General features: G+C 45.1%; 1 protein-coding gene across 1 annotated transcript; it reads left to right on the top strand.

The window, feature by feature from the left end:
• The first annotated feature begins 15154 nt into the window (after nt 1-15154).
• On the top strand, nt 15155-20277 carry LOC124688375 (probable beta-D-xylosidase 7). Its single transcript, XM_047222062.1, has 6 exons — nt 15155-15596; nt 16196-16495; nt 16606-16775; nt 16990-17087; nt 18529-19293; nt 19384-20277. The coding sequence occupies exons 1-6, from the start codon at nt 15180-15182 to the stop codon at nt 19971-19973; spliced, it is 2340 nt and encodes a 779-aa protein (XP_047078018.1). The 5' UTR covers nt 15155-15179; the 3' UTR covers nt 19974-20277.
• Nucleotides 20278-23458: the final 3181 nt, after the last annotated feature.

Here is a 23458-nt window from a genome sequence, read left to right on the forward strand (position 1 = left end):
GCGTGACACGATGTTTTTTCATAATCTCTGTGCTATGCCAAATATTGTTGTTTCTGAAGTTAAGGAGGACACGACACTTTGGCACGATGGGTGCCAAGCACTTGGGTTAACTAATTCCTGGCTTGGCTTTGTAACAAACCCAAATTAAAAAAAAATCTTTTGCCCCTATTATAAAAATAGGGTTTTGTTAATTCTGAGAACTAAGTTAGGCATTCAAGTTCAACACCATCCGATGATCGTGATTCGTGTACATATGAATTGCAAGTTGGATTGCAACTGAGTATTTTCAGTTACAACTTACAAGTCAGGATTCAACTGAAAATAATAACGTGAACCGTCAGCCTTCCTATTGGTTCGTGCTAGTTATGAGTTGCAACATAGATTAAAACTAAAGTTTAATAATTTAGACTCAATCGACTGAAAATTAGGAAAAAGATCTTGGCCACAACTCACGTCCACGAGCATGCTGAGCGTCGTCTTGTCGGCCTAATCAAGAGGAAACTCCCTCCGTCTCAGTTTACTAGTCTTCCCCGTATCTCTGGTCGCCAATTTAATCCATATAATTTAAATTATATAATGCAAAAATTATATCATTAGAAAATAGAACATCTAAACTTCTAATAATATAATTTTATAACATATAACTAATACCAACTTGATCAAATTTATAACCTAGGGATACGCGCACACCTAATAAACTGCGAGAAAGGAGTAATATTTTGGGAGGTACCAGTGGCCATTGGGGCGTAAAGGGCGAGATCTGCCTGCCACTCTGCATTCAGCATTCCCCCGCGAGCACCATACGGAGAATTGCAGGCATAAACAAATGTGACCGAAGATTCGTCTACTTTATCGGCACACATATTAATGAAAGATTAGGCCCTTCCATGGTGGGGAATTCGGTCGTGGACAATGCCCCCAACATTCTCACCAACTCTTGTCGGCAGGCCAGAAAACCACTGAATCTACTGCTGCCTAGGTACCAGCAGTCACAGGCTCACAGCTGAATTTCGGCGATCGGTCAGTAGGCATTGACATTTTTCTTAGAATAACCATGGCAATTGTAAATTAAGCAGCCAAATTAGCCGTTCTTGGCTTGTAAACCTGTCCTGTTCATATATGGCAATCAGAGTAGCACGGATCCTGCGAAACCGGGGAACAGTTCTAGACATGTCGAGCTCAACACTCCAGCCGATAACGAGGCCAGAATTAATGCCGCCCTTTCTCTATTTTCATGTCGATCGCTTTTGCGTCTAGAAATTAAAGAATCTCACTACACTACACACGAGCAGCACACTACCAGTCTACCACTACAATACACTACACGGGACACGGCCACGGGCGAGCAATCATGGAATTGGGTGCGATCGAGCGCGCGCGTGCGGCGCCGTGACCTGGAACGCCGATGATTGCTCAATGCTCGAGGCATGCGGCGGCGCCGTGACCTGGAACGCCGATGATTGCTCAATGCTCGAGGCATGCGGCGGCGCCGACGGACGCATGTGCAGGGCTAGTTGTGCACTGTGCCGTCTTCATCCCCAGAGCAGTATGCTGCAAGCTTATCTGCGTATGGATGGATGCGGCTTCTAGATCCAGGAAGCTCGAACGCGTACAAGAGAACAAACATTGCTGAGCTGCCCGATCGACCGATCTCTATGGTGTACTGCTGCTGTAGGCCTTCCAGATCCAGGACCAGACGAATGCCGAGTCTAGCTACCTAGCTCCTCACGGCCGCCTGTATCTCCACTCGTTGGCGTTCTCTCGTGAGCAAGCTTGTGATTTCGATCCAGGGGAAATAATGGTGGCGGTTGGAAGAACTCGTCGTGGAAGATTCAAATGTTTTATTAGGCTTTTAGGTAGCTAGCTCTCGTACTGTACCACAGAGCATGGATCAAACAATATTGTACTGTATATGCGACTCTAGATTTCTTTTTCTTTTTTGCGAAAATGCGACTCTAGATTTCAGAAGCTGCTCCATAGTACTAGTAATCTAGTATTACCCCGTGAAACCTGTGGTTTTGCCACCACAACACTTGGCAGAGCCACCTAATCGCCACCAAACTGGATCCACTAAGTCTCTCGTTGTATTTTTTTTTGTACGTACACCAACAACATCGATCAAAACCGACCTACCTTAAGAATTCAACAACGGAGGATCCTGAAAAGCACATCCTTATTTTGTTTTGCAGAAATCAGAACCATACTTGCTAGGGTATAAGGTTTTATATAGCGGGGAAAACTTGACCCGCACTTTTGGCTCTCATCTACGCCGCCCCCTGAAATCCGCACGTCCATTATTAGCTTCTTGATCTGTGCACAAGGTAAGGTCATTTATGAGGAAATGTAGATGTAAATGACAATACGGACCTCTAAAACATATACGCATTTAACAGGCCATTGCTGGCGTCATTGGTACAGCCCGCCACGGCTTGGGCAATTAATAGTGACATGCACTGATGAGTCATTCAATAAATTAATTAGAACAGGAAAATTGGTTTAGAGATTTCTTGGCAAATTTTACCATTAATTTTTTAGGCTCTTATATGATCCAGAAAATAATTTCTGATGTCGTATATGATATAGAATTTCTAACACAATTAACACATACAGATCAACAAGTATAATTATTCAGAACAAGCCATCTATAAATTTGGCATTATATCATTTATTGTTGAGATTCCCGTGAAAAAATATTTAGTTGAACAAGAATAGACCGATTAATTCAGCAAAAAAAAACTATATGAAGAAGAAATTTCTGCAACATTAAGTAAAAAAAGTAAGATACGGTGACCGATCAGATCCCTTTTCATGTCATATTTCTTTTTGCATCAGGTAGCCTGAATCATATGTTCAGATCGACAAAAACAGGAAATAACAGAATCGAAGTTCCATAGGAAGTAACAGAAACAGATCGGAGACTTGAGGCAACAAAAGAAAATTTTCCATGTGCAATCTCAACAAATCAAACCTTTCAGACCAATTCATTTGACCAGAAACGAAGCCAGATCTTATACAAGATTTGGACTATGAAATATCCGAAAGACATGAGAGAGAGATTAGAGAAAAAAGCTACTGTTACACTCCGACCAACAAAGCACCATAGAACAAAAATTATTTTGCGTCGATTCCTTCAAGGAAACTCTGGAGTGGCCACAACTTTGCTCGTACACCACTTCCCGGTGGTGGAGTCGAGATGGAGGAGCTGGCGGCCGTGGCTGCCGGAGGGGAAGAAGATGGCGCCGCACCCCAGGTGGTTCCCGGCCGTCGGCGGAACATGCATATGGGCCTCCATGGAGTCGGGGCAGGAGGCAGGGGTGAAGAATAAGGGAGATCAAAGCAGAAGATCTGGTGCGGATGAACATGAGAGGGGATTTGCAGTTGGTAGGGGGACGACTGGACGAGAAGGAGATGAGAAAGGTGGGATTAGCAGCACATGGCAGGAATAAATGCTGAATGACGTCACGTCGTGGGGCCCTCATATTATGGGATAGACAGATACGGTTGAGAATACGATTTCAGCGTAGTTATACACCCAATAACTGCGCTAAGCATACAACTAATGGACGGCTCTGGGTGCAAAACGGAAGGTGAGATATGAGGTGGGGGCATCCGCAGGTTCTCCTACGCAATTTCGGGGGAAAACTATACTACTTGCTAGCTATAGAAAGACTATATCAGGCTAATGCACTTAGCTGCACCATTTCTGAATGCTATAGCCAGACACACCGTAGCCGGCTATTTAAAACTATGCTAGATCAGTCGATGCTAATTGCCTTATTCTGACCGTCCTTTTGATTACACGTCTTATCATCCCCTTGGAAATACTCCAGCTTTGCAGCCATCGCCTTCATCGTCCTAGTCTCTTCCTAACTAGAAGACTAGACGTCGACCGACCCTCCGTCCGGAAAAATCTTGACGATCTCGACGTGCAGGTCTCGATCGGTTCTGAACATTGAACGCTTCAGCAATCGACGCACTCTCACGTGGCAGACCACTCAGTCCGCCAGGCACCAGCCGAACCCTGCTATTCAGCACTTCTAACGGCGACGTCGTCGTGTCTGGTACCCCTGCACTTCGCTCCGGATTTCCTTCCTCGCCGTCAATTCATCATCTACTATATCCACATACAACGTCTGATCTCGCAGATTCCTTTGTTTTCCTGAAAAAACAGAAAGGAGAAAAATGCAGCTTCCTGCTCGCTGACTACATAGAGTATATCAGTATAGTGAGCATGGATGTGAATGCATGCAGCAGGAAGCTCACTGGAGACATCACATTGGGCCATCGATCGGGGCAGCCACTCTGTTCGTGGCCATCTGATACTATTTCCAGAGATGTACTACTACATAACTCTTGTCGTTGCCCAAAAAAAACTTTTGTTGTTGCCGATGGGCCACGTACAGAGAGGCTCACCATTAATTCCAGCCACAACGAGAATGTAAAAGGAGCTCTGAAGTTCTGTATGGGTATGGCCAGCGGCGCGCCCATAAAACGAATTGAACACGCAGACGAAGTCGGGGGGCATATCAGGTGGAAACGCCTACATCCTGAAAATCTGCAAATTTCCGCTCAGGACTGTTGGATCATGTACCGGTGGTTCTGATTTCGTCTGGGCCTGGGCACAGTCACTTCACAGGAAACCGCCCGCACCACAAGTTTACAAGTTGCAGTAATGCCCTTCACATATATTCATTCTAAAATAGCAAGCCTGCTACTGCTAGTACAGATCATGTCTCCTGACCTTCTTCTCTTCTTCCAGTGCCACTTGATTTGCTCGCTCATATGCCCCAAAATTGAGTAAAACAGGTTCTGTGCATATACATAGCAAATATTTGCTTCAACTCGGAAATATTTAGTTACCACGAGATCTTGAGGATAAAAAAAATATCAGATTCGTTCAATTTCACAGACAAGCACGTATGGATTGCGCAGTTTACATTTAGACGAGTTCATGAGCAAAAAAGAAAGCGCATTGACAATTCACCAGTCCATTCCAGCGTTACTAGCAACATGCCATAACCATTCACTGGCAAGGAGGGATCAGGAACACGGGCAGAATCAGATCTGTACGATAAAAAAAATCATAGACAGTCTACCAGTCAGATCGGACAAGAAATCCCGATTCAAAAGCAAATCGCGTGGCAAAAAGGGAAGAAAACCAGGAAATCTTTAGCAGAAGTATACTAGAACGAGTCAATAAATTCCACAATTAAAGAGTAGAATCAGAGCATGAACTTGTCTTCAGAACAGAGTCAGCTCGAAATCCAATATCAACGAAAAAAAATAGTGGATGGATCTGCTCCACTAATCATGCACAATCGGCGAGTGGCCGCCGAACTTGCAGCGAGAGGAATCTGAGGGTATTTTTTTCAAGAGGCAGTGCCGCTCGTCGCCGGGAACCACCTCCGTGCGCCGCCAAAAACAGGGGAGAATCGGAGGTGGGCTGTAGAGTGGAGAACTGGAGACTGGACGGAGAGAGGCAGACGGGATCTGAGGACGGGATTGATCTTTATTGTGACTGCAAGGGTTATTTTACAAAATAGGTGGAGGTGGGATTGAAGTTGAGATCGGAACGTTGGTACAGAATCCAACGGCTCTTATAGGAATTTTCAGATTTTCAGGAAGTGGGTCATTTTCATGTGATACGTTCCCGACGAAGTCGGATCTGGTCGGTCTTTCTTTAGCCCCACGCACGATCCGACGGCTCCGGCGTTGCTGTTGCGTGACGTTACTTCGTAAGCCGTGGGTGGCTGCGGTCCAAAGATCTATCACTTCAAACTATGGCGGGAATCCCACGACCACGGCCGCACCAAGAGGCTCCAACAGCCTGACGCAAACGGCTATTTGAAACTGTGCGGTCGAAAAATGCTTCCAGGTTAGCCAATAGAGATTATGATCAATTACCAAACTCACACCTGGATCTCCATGTTTCAAGCATTAGCCAATAGGGATTAACTAATCGAAATATGGTTCAAGCCTTGACTATCAAAAAATGGTTGAATTGAGTTTTTTTTATAGGTTTTGTCCATAATCAATGTTTGAACCATATGTTGGTTTCAAGGTTGCAAGAAGAAACAAATAAAGAAGATCAAGTGCTAAGTATGTCTTGAAGAAGAAGAAGGAGCGAGTTATCATGCACATCTTCAACACATCAACAATATGAAGAATAAAGATGGTGGATGTGGTTTATGTTGATGAGAAGTGTATATGTGAGAAGCTAAAGAAGGCCAAAAATATTCAGTAGGCCGGATCACCCCCCCCCCCCAGCGACCGGATCATCCGGCCCCCCTCTCCTAGATGACGAAGTGGCGGACTCACGGAAAGGGGGGTGGACGGAAATTCCATCCGGCCCCGGATGTTATTTTCATACGGCCCCTCGTCAGGAGATGTGGTGCACTCACAGGAAGGGGGAAGGGAATCTTTATCCCCCCCCCCCCGCGAAGACGGGTTAGCCGGATGACCCGCCCCAATGCATACATGGCTAAAGTTGGACCGTCCGGGGTGGCCGTATCATTCGGGGTAATTTAACCCGGATCATCCGCCCCCGGGGGATGCAACGGCTCCAAGGGCCCGTACGAGCTATAAAAGGAGGAGCACAAAGAACATGAAGATAAGTCGAAGAAGAAACTCTCCCATGATGGTTTATGGGGTTACAATCCACAAGACCTTCATCAAGTAAGCACAATCAAGAAAGACATTCCATCTTGAAGCAGTCAAGATCGTCATCATCAAGCTCGAGTGGAATGCGCAAGGTCAAGGTTTGTTCTTGATAGGTTTTCTACCGGTCTCTTGTTATTGGGAGACCAGGCATGCATGATAGTTGGCCGTACTATCAAGAGGACTCTCGAATGAGTTACTTGGTCGTATCGCTCGAAGAGAGCTCAAAACCTTGCATGCTTAGCACCATCTTTCTTTATTGTTCTTGGTTCTTATCCATGTGATGTTTTAGAGCGTGTGTACATTCTCATGACAAGATCTAGCTCATCGAAAATGGATTCCATGTATATCATTTGTTGCGTTTTCGAGTTTGAAGGTTTTATCGGTTTGTGTCTTCTAATCATATTAAACCTTTGTTCATTTTTTGTATTCCTTTGTTGTATTATGATGGTTCCCTGCATGATCATGTAGAGCTTGTTCCTAGCTTCAAAACGAGCCCAGGATCATCAAAATTAGAGTCCAGATGCTCAAGTTATGGTCGTTTCAGTTTCAGTCGGTCTCCTATTACTACGAGCTGGCAAACATGATTTTAAAGGGAGGGGTGTACCATACGCCCCCAGGACCCCCTCCCCCCGGACCATCCGGTCCCCCGCGCTACACATAGCGGTTGGATTTCGGGGGACCTATTTAAGGGGTTCTTCTTCCCCAATGGTTCCCTACCCCTTTCACAAGTTCTTGAGCACGTTTTTCACCTCCATTCTTGACCCTCTTGAGCTTCCAATCTCCTCAATCCCTCCATGATTATTGCATTTTTTAGGGAAAAAAGAAAGGAGATCTAGATCTACAATCCTACGAATCAAAATCCCCTTCTAGTGAGGGAATCTTTCTAGATCTAGATCTTGGAGTCCTTTGAGGATCTCCTCCCTTGCTCTCTTCCATTGCTGTTCATCTTGAGAGTTTGAAACCTTTTCTTGCCCCTTCAAATCTCGTTGCATCTTCTCGAGAAAAGAAAGATGAGACCTAGATCTACTACTCTACTAATCAAATTCCTCTCTTTGTGAGGGAATCCCTATATCTAGTTCTTGGCGAGTTTTTTGGTGTTCATGCATCTTGTTGTTCTTCCTCCCTTATTGCCCCAATAGATTTTGTACCTTTGTTGGAATTTGGGAGTGAGGGACGGGCATCTTAGTGGTGTTATTGCAATTGCATTAGGTGCATCGGTTTGAGTTCTCTACGGAGATTCGTTCTTGTGAGTATTCGTCGGTATTACCTCTTGGGTTCTTGGAACCCTAAACGGGTTGTAGATCTTTGTGGAGTCGTTACCTTTGTGGAATATGGTGGCCTTTGTGGCGTGGTAGCCTTTGTGGAGTTGTTGTCTTTGTGGTCTTGTTGCATTTGTGGTGTTGTAGCCTTTGTGGCCTTGCAGTCATTTTTGGCTGATGTGGGTATTACCCTTCGGGTACCCAACATTGGCCTACCTCCTTCGGTCCAACAAGAGATCCATGAAGATCACTGCAACCCATGATGGACCAATACGTCGTTTGCGATGGAGGAAAGGTAGAAGGAGACGAATTCTTGATGAACAAGGCGAGGAAACATCGAATAAGGAAAGATTAGATTAGATCTCATTGTAGCATAGTTGAATCCGAGCAGGACTCTCGGGACCTGGCCTCCTATATAAAGGCCAGGAGAGGGTCTGCCGGAAGACATCGAAATCATCCTACATAATCCCGCATACACGAAACCTAGAACCTTGCCTTCCAGCGAGTCCACCACAGCATAGTCTATCGACTGCCGCAATGTAACCTTTTTTCATCGATAAATCAAGATCAGACAAGTAGGAGTAAGAGTTTTACCTCATCGAGGACCCTGAACCTGGGTAAATATCGCCTTCTATTCGTTTGGTCGTGTAGCCTTTGTGGCCCTATAGCCTTTGTGGTCGTGTAGCCGTTTGTGGCGATGTAGCCTTTGTGGCCTTTGTGGTCATGTAGCCGTTTGTGGAGTTGTAGCCTTTGCGGCCTTGTAGCCGTTTGTGTTGGTGTACTTGGGAGCCTCCAATTGTTGTGGAGTTTGCCTCAAGCTTGTTACTTGGGAGATTTCCCCAAGTTTGTACGGGTTCTGTGACCACCCTCAAGGGTCCCTTACTAGATCGAGGTTTTCTCTTTTGGTGGGAAGGCTCGAGGAGAATACAATGGCCTTTGTGGCATTTCGAGTGCCTTGTGCCTCTACACCGCTCCAACACAGAGTAGCATCCACAAGGGTGTGAACTTTGAGATACATTGTCCTCTCCGCGTGCCTCGGTTACTTCTCAACCCGAGCTCCTTTACTTATGCATTTTACTTTGTGATAGCCTTCGTGCTTGATGTTCTATATATTTCTATCACAATGCTGCTTATATTCCTTAGCATAGGTTGTTGGTGCACATAGGCAAACTCTAGTTTATAGGCTTTGTGCTTGACAAGTAAAACTTATTTTTATTTCGCACTTGTTGAAGCCCCCTAGGTAAAAGTTTCTAAAACGCCTATTCAGCCCCCCCCCCCCCCCTAGACGACATCCTTGGTATTTCAATGAGGACGAGGACTAGGACAAGGCTGATGACGAGGACAAGGGCCAGGTCCAGGACGAGGCCGAGGCCGAGGACGACGACCGCGTGGAAGGCAGAGACAACGACTGCGGCCCGAAGTGGGATCCGGAGACCCAGCCGCCGGACATCAGCAAGGAGGAGGCTGTTACAGGATAACTTGATTGGGGCGGAGATAACTTCATCTATCTCCGCCCCTGCTACTAGTCACCTATAACTTGATTGGTTCCTCGCGAACCCGTTCCCGGCTCTAGGAAGAAGAAAAAGTATGTTTAATTGCCCAAAAGATTCTTCTCGACAAAGAATTATTATTAAAGCAGCCAAAATTTATCCAAAACTTGGCCTGCGAGACACACTCGATTTAGCGTTTCCAGCTGACCACTGGCAAGTGCAAAAGTGGGCCCTCCGTGCCTCCAGGCATGGCAGCCTATGTACCCAACCTTGTTTATCTTAATCATCCTCTGATCGACATAATTGTATTTTGATTTGAGGTAAGATCTGCATGAAAAAGATGCACCTCGATGTTGCGAATCCATCCAGTGTCCGGCTCCCAGATTCTCCGAGTTTTTGAATGTCTATTTAGTGTCCATATTTGGAGTTTTTTTTGACAAATCTTGTCAAATTCTTCGCACGCAGAGGCTTGAAATTTCCTTCAATGAATTGCTTCATCTCATCATTTCACACAACTTGTGTCTTCTAAGTTTTCTATTTTGACATTTGTAGACGGGTAGATCAACATCTCCCTATACACCATGCGAAGTTGTATATCTACTCGTCTACGTATGTCAAAACCTCCCCGGAGTGGTACAGGCTCACATCAATCTCGGTCAGACTAGCCACTGGGCGCCCTTGGAATTACCTTGAAATTTTTCGTGGAGTGGTCTGATAGAGGCGGACTAAATAGCGTTGATCCGGACCAAGGGGTAGCACTTGTCAAGGTAGCCAACCAGTCTGGGCCTAAGGGATTTTCCTCACAATGGTTTTTTTGGCGAGGGTGGGGGAAGGTGAGGGGGTATTTAAGAGGCTTTCTTCCCAAATGGTCCCCAACTTTTTGAGCGTGTTTTTTTAACTCCACTGTTGACCTGCTTGAGCTTGCTTTCTCCCCATCCCTCATTATGGTTGCATCTATTTGAGGGAAAAGAGAGAGAGAAGATCTATATCTATATGTCCACCAAACCATATCCCTTCTTTATGAAGGGAAACCTTTTGATTTAGATCTTAGAGTTCTTTGTTGTTGTCATGTTTGTTCTTCCTCTCATATTCCTTCATACCTTGTCTTGCTTTAGTGGGATTTGGTTGAGAAGGATTTGATCACCTCATGTATTATTGCCATTGCTTTTGGTGCATCATTTTGAGTTCTCCTTAGGGATTTGCTTGGGTGAACGTTCATGATCTAAATACTCTCAGGTGCTTGTACCCGGAGCTTGTTTCTCTTGGGTTCTTGGAACCTTAGATGACTTTGTGTCTTTGGTGGTGATTACTTGGGAGTCTCGAGTTAAGTTGTGGAGGCTTCCCGAAGCTTGAGGCCTTTTGTGGTGATTATTCGAAACCTCGAATTAAGTTATGGAGATTGCCCAAGCTTCATTGTATGTGTTCAGCGACTGTCCTCAAGGGTATCATAGGAGATTGAGGATTTCCCTTTTGGTGGAAAGGCTCGAGGAGAAAATGATGACTCAATGTGACGTTTAGGGAGCCTTGTGCCACCACACCGTTCCAATAGATAGTAGCATCCGTAAGGGTATGAACTTCATGATATATCATGGTCTTTGCGTGTCTTGATTATCTCTTTAACCGAGTTCTTTTATTTGTGCACTTTACTTTGTGATAGCCTTTGTGTTAAAGTTATATATCTTGCTATAAATGCATATTTTGTTTACCATAAGTTGTTCGTGCACATAGTTGAGCCTAGCATATATATGTTTTGTGCTTGATAAATTATACGCTATTTTTATTTTGCATTTAATCAATCCAATATCTTAATTTTTTTAGATCACATATTTACCTCCCAAGGACAAAATGGGGCATCAGTGGAGTATCCTAAAATCATCCACGTCGCTTGGATATCTCCATGAAGTGAAATATCTCTGTGGATATCTCCTTGGAGTGAAATATCTTCGTGCAGTGATTTTTGGGCTAGACGAGTGATACCTTCGATCCGGACTATGGATTGTAGTACTGTAAGATTTTTCCCTACAAGACCTAGGTTTAATCGAATCTTGGAAAGCACTACTAAAGTGGTGTGAAGGAAATGTCTACAAGACTTGCTAGTTGATTTTATCTTATGTTTGCCGGACCTTTCCAGTTTACTTTTTTTTGGTGTTGTGTTCAATGGATGAAAATAAGCCAGGGTCAAAGATTCTCCTACAGCTATGCATACATATAGAAATGAAGTAAAATATTGTGTAGTACATAAAATATTTAAAAGAGATTTGTGAGCAGCACATCCGTAAATACTATTGACCCTAAAACCAGAGGTGACAATAGTCTCTTGATCCAGCCATCGTTCCCACAACCGCGAGCAATAGAAGTTATTAAGTAAAACATACCAAAGCACTAAGATAGATGATTGTGCCATTTATCCCAAGCGAATAACTAAACGTGTAATGTTACTTTCCCCTTTTTGTCATCGAGATTTCGAGATAGCATGAAGTTCTTCCCTCATCCCACATCTTCCCTTGATCGGTCCGAAATACATGGGTACCTGCAGGTCCTCGAATCGAGGCAAAGTGACAAGGATACAATATTGCAAAGCTCATATTCAATTTCTACACAAACTCATAAGATTGGATGCATATAAACTCTGCTAGGATTCGCCCCAACCTACAACCCGTGAGGACTACTCACGCATGATAACAAGACCAAAGATAGAAATCATTGTTGCAAATATTTGAATTGAAATCACAAAATTCTTACAATGGTTGCTAATTCTCAAGGAGGTCTCTATTACAAGGTGATGGCTATGTCTATAGAGGATATCGGAGAGGAAATATATGAACAATGGTGGTGGATCTCCTTCGGTGTGTTGCAGATGGATCTGGTGGATGGCAGCTCTATTTGGCGACAAATGGCTCTCTTTCTAGACTGGCTCCCTTCATGAAACTTATAGGTTTGACCTCGGGAATGTTCATGCGCCTAGTACGGGCGAACGGTACGGGCGGAGCTTGTCTATACATGTGTCCTCTATGTGTCCTCTATTCACTTTGGAACCAACTTTGACCCTCTGGTTGACTTTGCTACGCTTGTGATGAGATTTTCTTCAGTAATTGCAGGTCCATTTGCTATTAAGATTTGATTTCCTGCACACCATACAAAGAGATAAATGATTGCACATCTTTGCAATAATTAGTCATTAATGGCACATTTAGAGAGATGTTTAGCCAATTTCTTGACTTAGCAAAGGGTTTAAACGTGAAAAAATAACGTATTTCACAGCCATCAACGGGCACCCTTGGATATCTCCGTCGAGTGAAATATCTGCAATGCACAACCTTTGAGTTGGTGGGTATCCACCCCATGAAATCCATTGGCATAACCTGCCCTCCATAACCTTGTCCAACAAACCAGGTGCCCAAATTTGTGGATAAAATTATCATACTCAATGCAATGCCATCAAAATAAGGTGCTAAAAATATGGCCGACCCTAGGCATCGGGAGCCATCCAATATGTTTTACACGAGGATATGATGCGTCCAATCAATGTAACATTCTTCGTGAATTTGTAGAACTTGTGAAAAATTATTTGAAACAGTTTGAACATGTCCTTGTAGAAAAAACAAGAAATGTTTGCAAAAAGTATCTTCATTTGGTTATAGCAAAACGGAAAAAAGTGCATCATTGTTTGCAACAAAAAAGACAAGTCATCCAACATGTGCCAAACACATCCAACATTATAAAAACATGTTTGCAACATGAAAGAAATCCCTTTGTAGCATGCATCCAAAATCATTGCAACATTTTACTCGTAGGTAAACCACAAAACGATAGTCGATTCTAGCATTCTAAACACCTTTTTCAACACTAGAAATTCCAAAAAAAAAAGACACCGTCCATCGATCATGGAGGCTCCACCGTGGAAGATTGAACCTCAAGTCACGCGCGAGGTTAGTTGAAGCCAAATCGAGTGAAAGTCCACCAATATGCCCATGGTCATCGTCTTCTCCTAGTACGGCGGCGAGTGTGGAACTCCCGGGCAATGGCGAGCTCGCCAGGCTTTACCAACTGTGGCGCAGAAGGTGGCGTCCGGCATGTCTAGTATTCTAGAGCTACAGCGCCACACCATGGGAGGAGTAGAGGTCTCGGCCGGCGCATAGTGTGTGACGCCCGACGCACGAGGAAGCAACATAGGCGGCAAACGCGCCTGAAGGAGCTACAACCGAACCATAGAGGATCTGTAGCTGCGACCAACAAAGGGCAACGTCCACTCGAGGTGCACACAAAGAAGGATGCACCATCATTGTGAAGATGAAGTTTTTTTTTTCAAAAATAAGTTGGTAAAAAAATACTAATCCATTCGATTCATATTACTTGTTACTAGTATGGATGTACATGTACCTATAACTAAATATTTCTAAATACATATATATATTAGAGACAATTAATATGGACCGGAGGCAGTATTGTATTTTGTAAAAAAAACAATAGAAACCCTGTCAATACTATAGTCCAAATTGAGCCTTTATTCTGAAACAAATCAATAGTCATATTTAAAAGTTTCACAAAATTCTGAAAAAGTACCTATGCAGTGAAGGATGTATAGTGCAAAAGTGTAAAATCTCGATGTGAAATGGTTTGTATTCTAACAAGAAAATTATAAATGTGTTAATCCCTGTATAGTGAACATTGTACGCTTTCAAAATTCCAAAGTTTGCCTGATTTTTTCATAGTTTGCCTAGAATATAAAGAATTTCAAAGATTTTGCACGCCTTGTAGGATACACCATTGGCTACATCAAAAAAATCTAAACTTTTTTGAAACTTGTGAATATGATTTTCAAAAATTTGAGATAAAGAGGTCCCTGGAGCTTGGCCTCTATATGCTCACTTTCGAAGAAGAAAAAATGCTATAAGTATAAAAAGTGGTTTCATTTTGCAATACGTCCTTAATCGTTACTCTTGAACTTTGAGTTGACACAACACAATTTCTTGGGAGTGAAAATGGTGAACTATTACAAATATATATGCACTAAATCAGCGACAGCTATATAGAACAAGTGCGTACTATATATAACGGAGGGAGTTTCTATAGTTGGATATTTTTAAAGTGTTCTATGAATTTTTGGTAGTATATGCAAGAGAGAAGTAAATATGGCCAATTTTACCCTCGTCAATCTATTGCCAGAATACATCTCATAAATTGGGAAGCAAATTTGGTGCACATGAGCACCAGTGCTCTCAGTTTTCAAAATATTTAAAAACTGTATTTCTACGTTCCAAAAAATCATCAAATTTATTCCATGAATACATACGCATGTTCTGAATATTTATGCAAAGTTTTGGTAGAAATGGCATTGTATTTTGAGCTACAGAAAAAAAACAAATTTGTGGCTACGTATAGATGTATATATCTGTCAGAAATTTGTCTTTTTTGTATAGCTTAAAATATAACATATTTTTCTATAAAATTTCTACCGTACCTTCAAAATGTTTATATGTGTGTGGGTATTTAATTTTATATTTTTTGAAATCCATAAAATATGATTTTTAAAAATCAGGAGCACTAGTGCTCATGTGTCAAATACACTTTTCGCATAAATTGGAACATCTTTCTCAAAATAGTTCCAAACGTATAGATGTGCGGATAGGATCGAGCAAGACAATTGGATGGGCCCATACTCCCATGTGTCGTGCGCGCCCTTATATACACACCTCTCGCGCCTCGCGGTAGCCAAGCCAGCCAGCCCGCCCTCACCCGCGCTGCTACAGTGTGACTCGCATAGGCAGCCATGGGACGCCGTACGCACGTCGTCCAAGCTGCCCCGGCGGCAGCGCTGCTGCTCGTCTTCGTCCAGCTGCTCGCGTCGTGGTCATCCTTCGCCGTTGCCACCGACCCGCCCTTCTCCTGCGGCGGGCCGTCCACCGCGCCGTTCTGCGACCGGAAGCTGCCGATCGATCAGCGCGCCGGGGACCTAGTGTCGAAGCTGACGCTGGAGGAGAAGATCTCGCAGCTCGGCGACGAGTCGCCCGCCGTGGCCCGGCTGGGCGTGCCGGCGTACAAGTGGTGGTCCGAGGCGCTGCACGGCGTTGCCAACGCCGGCCGCGGCATCCACCTCGACGGCCCGCTCCGCGCTGCCACCAGCTTCCCGCAGGTCATCCTCACCGCTGCGTCCTTCAACCCGCATCTCTGGTACCGCATCGGCCAGGTACGTACACGAACACAGTACTCTTCCTAGCTAGCGACCGTTTCATCACCATTCTGCCTCTGAGATGTGTTAAGAGTCTCTAGAGTTTTTCATTCGAGGGGTCATTCTTTCGTAATTGCTACTATACCTCAGTTCACTAATATGCCAGAACGTTTTACATTCCTGACCAAAGGTTGTATATTTGAGAACGATATGATGATAATGGCGACGATGATGATCAGAGACAAAGAAGCTGGGTTTCTGAAAGTGATGTGAAAAAAAGTGGCCTAATTTCACTTCAGGAGACAGGGGAATTAAGTATCGAGTCCGTTAGTGTAATGGGGCACTCGGTAGCCCGAAAGCTGGTAAACCATCACCAACCGGGTGTGCACTTTCGATTTTAGAACACCTAACTACCGGTACGAACGCGGTAGGTGCATGCAGCTTTTGAGTTTGTCAAAACTCGAAAGTGTGCAAATTCTATAGTGGTATCCATTCCAGTGACCTTCTAGAACCAGAAATACCATACATCATAGAAACGGAAAATGAGTAGGAAATCATTAAAAAACAGAGCAACCAGAGGAGAATCTTCTGAACTTCATGATGTTCCCTGACCTCAGGTCATTGGGACGGAGGCGCGGGGCGTCTACAACAACGGGCAGGCGGAAGGGCTCACCTTCTGGGCTCCCAACATCAACGTGTTCCGTGACCCGAGATGGGGCAGGGGCCAGGAGACCCCCGGCGAGGACCCGACGATGACCGGCAAATACGCCGCCGTATTCGTCCGCGGCGTCCAGGGCTACGGCATCTCCGGCGCCATCAACTCCTCCGACCTCGAGGCATCCGCCTGCTGCAAGCACTTCACCGCCTACGACCTCGAGAACTGGAAGGGTGTCACCCGCTTTGCTTTCGACGCAAAGGTACTACAACCGCTGTCCGGACGCCATTGATGGCAGCCAGCTTCCTACGTACGCTCGTCCGTCGTCAGGTTCTTTCTTGGACGTCTAAACTTACGCGAAAATTTGTTCAGGTGACAGCGCAGGATCTGGCCGATACCTACAACCCACCCTTCAAGAGCTGCGTCGAGGACGGTGGCGCCAGTGGCATCATGTGCTCCTACAACCGCGTCAACGGCGTTCCCACCTGCGCCGATCAGAACCTACTGACCAAAACGGCGAGAGGGGACTGGGAGTTTAACGGGTAAGAAGGCTCAGTAAACAAGTGCAAGTACTAGCACCTGTTGCTTCAGAAAAGACTTGGCCTAATTATTCAGATAAGACTGTATCCTTGAATTATTCAGAAAGGACTGCATCCTTGAATTATTCAGAAAAGACTAGCCAAATTATTCAGGAGAGATAGACTAGCTTGCGTAGTGAGCAGTTACTGACACTTGCAAGTTTCATCTGTTGACCAGATACATCACTTCGGACTGTGACGCCGTGGCCATCATCCATGACGTCCAGGGATATGCCAAAGAGCCGGAGGATGCAGTTGCAGATGTGCTCAAGGCCGGTATGAGCTTTTTCATGACTCTAGCTAGTTGTCAACGATGCATGTCATATGACCCACTACAGTTTCTGAAAGATGAGCTATTGCACTGCATAGTGCATATCATGCCCGTTGCTGTGACGTATCAAGATTGGAACACACTGGGCAGTTAGGACATCATAATAACTGAGAACTAAAAAGCATGATTCTTGGACAAGATAATATGGCAAATGTATGGATGCTAGGTTAGGTCACTTAGCTGCAACCAAAAGTTGATTTAGTGGGTTTTAAAAGAATTTTATTATTCAATGCACTGCTCCACTGCTCCACTCTTTTTTTTTTGCTGATTTGGGCAGTTGAATCCAACAGAAATAATGCATGGCAATATGGCATGCCACTGAACACCATGATCAGTGGCGGACCCAAGATTTCCATCAAGTCTGGGCGCACTATAAGTCCATCCAAATTTTCAAAATATTCATCAATTTTTTTTATCAAAATAGGTTGTGCCGCAGGCCAGAAGCCTGGGCGCGTGCCCGGGCTTAGGGGCGGTTGGGTCCGCCTATGACCATGATATCATCCAACTGCGAGCTGTCCCTTACAAAGATAAGACCACCTTGGCATGTTGGACATACGGGAAGACCTGGAAATAAGTTCAATACAAGAACGCAGCAGGAAGCGGACTTTGTGGGAACCAAGAAACCCCTTGGATCATGCACAAAAACTGAAACAAACCAACAAACTTGACTTCATTCCTAATATTTAAATCAAACATGATGATATATCATAATTATGTAATAAGATTGTAAGTTATCAAAAATTAACTGGGGAATATGGGCAGGATCGAACCGTTGAAGCCTCCTCGAACATGGGAAGGTATTATGTGGTCGACACCCGCAAGTTTCGGGATAGGCTTATTTGCACATTTTGACTGACAATCTAAAACAGAAACTCCATATTAGTTGCGCAGAGGTTATGTTTTTTTTTTCGATAAAGAGCGCTTTATTACTTAAGAAGGTTTAAGTATTACACTAGGTCACTGAAACCGCAAGCAAAAGTTGATTTAGTGGGTTCTGACTGAATTTTGTTTTTCAGTGCACTTCTACAACTCTCTGATTTTACTGATTTGAGCACTTGACCCATAAGAAATAATTCATGGCATGCCACTGAACATCATGATATCATACAGTTGTGAGCTGGTCCCTTATAAAAGGAAGACAACCTCAGCATGCAAATGTAGATGTGCTTAATACAATTGTGCTGGCGTTAGATGGCACAAGGGCACAAGTCAACAGTGACAGTCTAAATCGACCAAACCAATAATGCGACAACCCACACAGCTGCAGCAATACATAAGTAAATCAAGGACTTACTTAATTTACTAGTAAAACAGCATGAACCATGCTAAGAAACTTCAGTAAAGAAATTCTTACCATCTGTATTCTGTAACCTGAAACCCTTTCAGGAATGGACGTGAACTGCGGCGGCTACGTGCAGACGCACGGCCTCTCTGCGATCCAGCAAGGTAAGATCACAGAGAAGGACATCGACAGAGCCCTACACAACCTCTTCACCATCAGGATGAGGTTGGGCCTCTTCAACGGCGACCCCAAATACAACCGGTACGGCAACATCGGCGCCGACCAGGTGTGCAAGCAGGAGCACCAGAACCTGGCTCTTCAGGCAGCGCAAGACGGCATCGTCCTGCTCAAGAACGACGGCGGCGCCCTGCCCCTGTCCAAGACCAAGGTCTCGTCCATCGCCGTCATCGGACACAACGGAAACAACGCGACGTTGCTGCTCGGAAACTACTTTGGCCCTCCGTGCATCTCCGTCACGCCGCTCCAGGCGATCCAGGGGTACGTCAAAGACGCCAGGTTCGTCGCCGGGTGCAACGCCGCCGTCTGCAACGTGTCCAACATCGGCGAGGCGGTGCATGTGGCGAGCTCGGCAGACTACGTGGTCTTGTTCATGGGGCTGGATCAGGATCAGGAGAGGGAGGAGGTCGATCGGCTGGAGCTGGGGCTCCCGGGGATGCAGGAGAAGCTCATCAACAGCGTCGCCGACGCAGCGAAGAAGCCGGTGATCTTGGTGCTGCTTTGCGGTGGCCCCGTGGATGTGACCTTCGCCAAGAACAATCCCAAGATTGGCGCCATCGTCTGGGCTGGGTACCCCGGCCAGGCTGGGGGCATCGCCATTGCCCAGGTCCTCTTCGGCGAGCACAACCCCGGTGAGATTTCTTTCACAGTTGCACTTAATTACTCTGAAGCCTGAACCTCATCAGGTACAATTAAGCTGTACTAATTTGCTGGATCATCAGGTGGGAGGCTGCCTGTGACATGGTACCCGAAGGAGTTCACGGCGGTGCCGATGACGGACATGCGGATGCGCGCCGACCCGGCAACGGGCTACCCTGGGCGCACCTACAGGTTCTACAAAGGCAAGACCGTGTACAGCTTCGGCTACGGTCTCAGCTACTCAAAGTACTCCCACAGCTTCGTGTCCAAGGGCACAAAGCCACCATCCATGACCGGCATCGACGGCCTAAAGGCGATTGAGTCAGCGGCAGGCACCGTGAGCTACGACGTAGAGGAGATCGGCGCGGAGGCATGTGACAAGCTCAAGTTCCCTGCTCTGGTGAGGGTGCAGAACCAGGGGACCATGGACGGCAGGCACCCGGTGCTGCTCTTCCTGCGGTGGCCGAACGCGACGGACGGGCGGCCGACGAGCCAGCTGATCGGGTTCCAGAGCGTGCACCTAAGGGCGGCGCAGACGGCGCACGTGGAGTTCGAGGTGAGCCCATGCAAGCACTTCAGCCGGGCGGCGGAAGACGGCAGGAAGGTGATCGACCAGGGATCGCACTTCGTCGGGGTCGGCGAGGACGAGTTCGAGATGAGCTTCATGCCGTGAGTTACGTACATGCTTGTGTGTTCACACAACTAGGCTTTCAGTCGACGGAAGTTAAGTTATCTCCCGGTTTTGCGCTACGGTGTAATCCATTGGGAAATGAGAAAAATCTCACTTGCAATCCACTCTTTAACTGAACAAATGAAAAATCTTACTTACTCCGTATAACCTACTATCTCATATAGTGGTGGAGCTAGGATTGGAGCAAGCCCCAGGCCAAAATAAAATACTCCAATTTACTCATGTAAAGATTTTTTTTTTTTTGTACGACTGAAGTGTTAAACTTGTAACTTGAAACGATCCAGCAAACTACATAGAGTTTGGGCAGTTTTTCTGTTTGAGAAATTCTTCAGTTTGGATATTCAACGATTGGTACCGTCTTGAGATTAAGGGATAAACTCTCTTCATCGATCTAATGTTACTATAATACATAAAATCGAGAGCCACATTTTTTTAGTCAATTGGTAAGAATACTGGAGTGGAATAATTAAGGCAAACACACAAGCACATATTAGACTAGTCATAGTGGGAGTAACATAGAGTAGTAATGGTGCATGCATGTTACTACTCTATGTTTTAAACTGAAGGCTCGAGCCCGACTTTGAATTAACAAAGCCATCACGGTCAGGAGTACAACAAGAACAATCACAACATGAAAATAAAGCGAAAACTGGGGTTGCCAGCTAGCGGTACAAGCACAAGTGCTAAGCTAAAACCTAAACAAAGATAAAACAAATGAGCCCAAGGCCTCAGCTAAACACCGGCAGCTCGGCTGGAAACTTCACACACCGAGCCGCCGCTCCGAGGAACTGCCCCAAACTGAAGAAGTACACTGGGCCGCCTAGCAGAAGACCACTGACGCCAAGGGAGCTAGCTAACTGCGCAAGAGAGCAGGTGAGACTCCAGAGTTCAAAGGGGGAAACCTTCACGACATCGCCTCCAGGAAGGGACACGGCACTCACAAGCGTCGTCGTTGTCGGCACAGAGGAGCCGTGCAATGCTTTCGCATGGACTTCAACACCCACCCCACGGAAAGCCTCTGTCTTTGAAACTGTCATCAGGACATCACCCAACTATTGAAAACCATCAGTGTCCCCCTGCTCCAACCTCAACTCCTATAGCCACCCTAGGCCCGAAAGTGGCCGCGCAAACCGGGAGCACACCGTCTATGTGAAGCCGGTGTTCATAGCGTAATTTGGCTACTTAGTTTGTATGATCAGCCAAATTATTTTAACTGTTGATCAAGCTAATTAATTGATAAATTATTGAAGAACTGCAACAGGTTTATTTTGCTAAGATCTAGGACAAGTCCTGGCTTGACTCGGGAAAGTTTTGAGCTACATGGATGCTGCCCAGGTCAAATCGTACCAAGATATAAAGGCCAAGCTTCACGCAAGGGAAAGTGCAGCAAAGAGAATCAAGAGATCTTCATTACTTGGTATGATTAGCAACGTTGCCGGATATTTATTATTTTCTTGTGGACCAGGGCGTATCTGTACGTGAATTGCTTGCACTCGGAACTGCTACGTACACGACGGTACAAATTGTTAGCTGATTTGGTAGGTATATATAGCTTTGTAATCGCAACCGAATCAAGGAAAACCCACGTCTGGTCGGTTTAACCTTTGGTGTTTCGGTCGTACACGCTAAGTCCTGCGTGCCTTCGATATAAGGCCACGGCCGATTGGAAAAAGAGACCCCAGTCAATCGATCTATAAATACAATTTACCTTTTCTTTTTACGTACTGTTTTTCTATATCGTTTTCTCCGCCATGCCCTAGCAGCCCTAGGGTTTGGTTCATCTTTGCCGTTTTGCGCTGAAAAGCGGCCGTATCTCCTCTCCGAAATCGAGGATCCTTTGTTGCTTTGCCGGAAAAGCAATCGTTCGTCGTCACGAAAGTACGACGGTTATTCTAGTGTTGCGCGGCAGTTTTGCATGCCAACACGATTGGCGACTCCGCTGGGGACGAAGCATCGAGCGGTCTTCAGCCCGTTCTTGCTACGTAGAGTGTCATCAAGAGGCTGCAATCTACACGGTAATATGAATTCTCAATATTTTTATGTAGATGCAAATAACTCTTATGCTGATGTTGCTAGATCCTATGATATGCCTACTGTATCGGCTAGTCCTAGTTCTTATTATGTGCAAGCGCCGATGCAAAATAATTTACATGCTTCAAATTCTTATAATTTTAGCGACATGCAACATGTATACTCGAATTCTCATGCATCGGCAACCCCAGAAGCTCATATGCCGATGAATAAGGTTAATCAATTTGAAACATCCAATGTTATAAATTTTAATAGCATGCAAAATCCTGTTTCGCCCTTTTATTCATCGGCAAATAATTTGCAATATGTTGGTTCAGCTTCGCATATGCCGATGGACAGAGCATTTGACCATGTTAATACTAGCTATTTGGGTAATTACTCTCAGCCATCATATGCTGCAAGTTATGTTACTAACTTTTCAGCACTGTATGTTATTGGAGACATTGATAGTTCGGCTACACACGTTTACAGTGATTACAGCCGAATGAGTGAAAGTTCAATAAGAGCTCATGTGCATTCGTCTAACACGGTAGCATATGACGCACCCTCTACAGAATTGCAAAATTTCGGTAATACCCAATTTTCATTGCCGAAAAATACTGGGACATATGATGGGCGATCAGCAAAAGAGTGGGATGATATATATCGGAAATCTTGTGACGATCTTGCAAAAAAGCTTCTCGAAGTCAGAGCTATGCGAGCCAACCAGCAGATAAATGTTGACTCAGTTAGTACCACAAATTTGGCTAAGGCCGGGTTGGACAATTCATGTGCCGAGTCAAATCAACAAAAGATGATTGACACATCTACCACGACCGACTTAGTTCAAGCTAAATTAAATTTGGGTAAAGCCAAGTCGGACACACACACCGAGTTTGTCAAGCTGGTTGATACAAGCTTTGTTGAGCAAGAACATGGTGAGTGTGAAACAATGGTGCTTGATTTTTCTGGATGTAAGGAACCTTTCATGTTGCCCTATGAATTTTGTGCCAAAGAAGTTGATGAGCATCAACAAGAAGAAGATATGGCCGAACCATCTTTGGTTGAAGAAGAGCATCTAAGTGAAGAGGCACAAGATTCAGAAAAGAAGGAAGACAAGATGTTGGAAAATCATCAAGAAGCGGAGCAAGGTAATGTTCAGACCAAGTATACCAGTGAAAAGAATATGGTCATTGATGATAATGCTCCTCTGAAGATGATCATGCCAAAAGATCCAGAAGTACGAGTTTCAAATGTCAATGAAAGAAAGACACAATCAGCTCCAAGATCAAAGCCGACGGTTAAGAATTTGTTGGACAAATACACTTCACGCAAGTTTAAGAATGTGTTTAATCGGCTTGGAGGTAATAAGCGTCGTAGGTCTCCTACTCGACCCGGGGGGCATGTACGCTGGCGAGAAAAATCGTATAACCAGCAGTATTATTTTCCAATGGCGC

The sequence above is a fragment of the Lolium rigidum genome, chromosome 2 (assembly GCF_022539505.1).
Source record: "Lolium rigidum isolate FL_2022 chromosome 2, APGP_CSIRO_Lrig_0.1, whole genome shotgun sequence".
Taxonomy (NCBI): Eukaryota; Viridiplantae; Streptophyta; class Magnoliopsida; order Poales; family Poaceae; genus Lolium; species Lolium rigidum.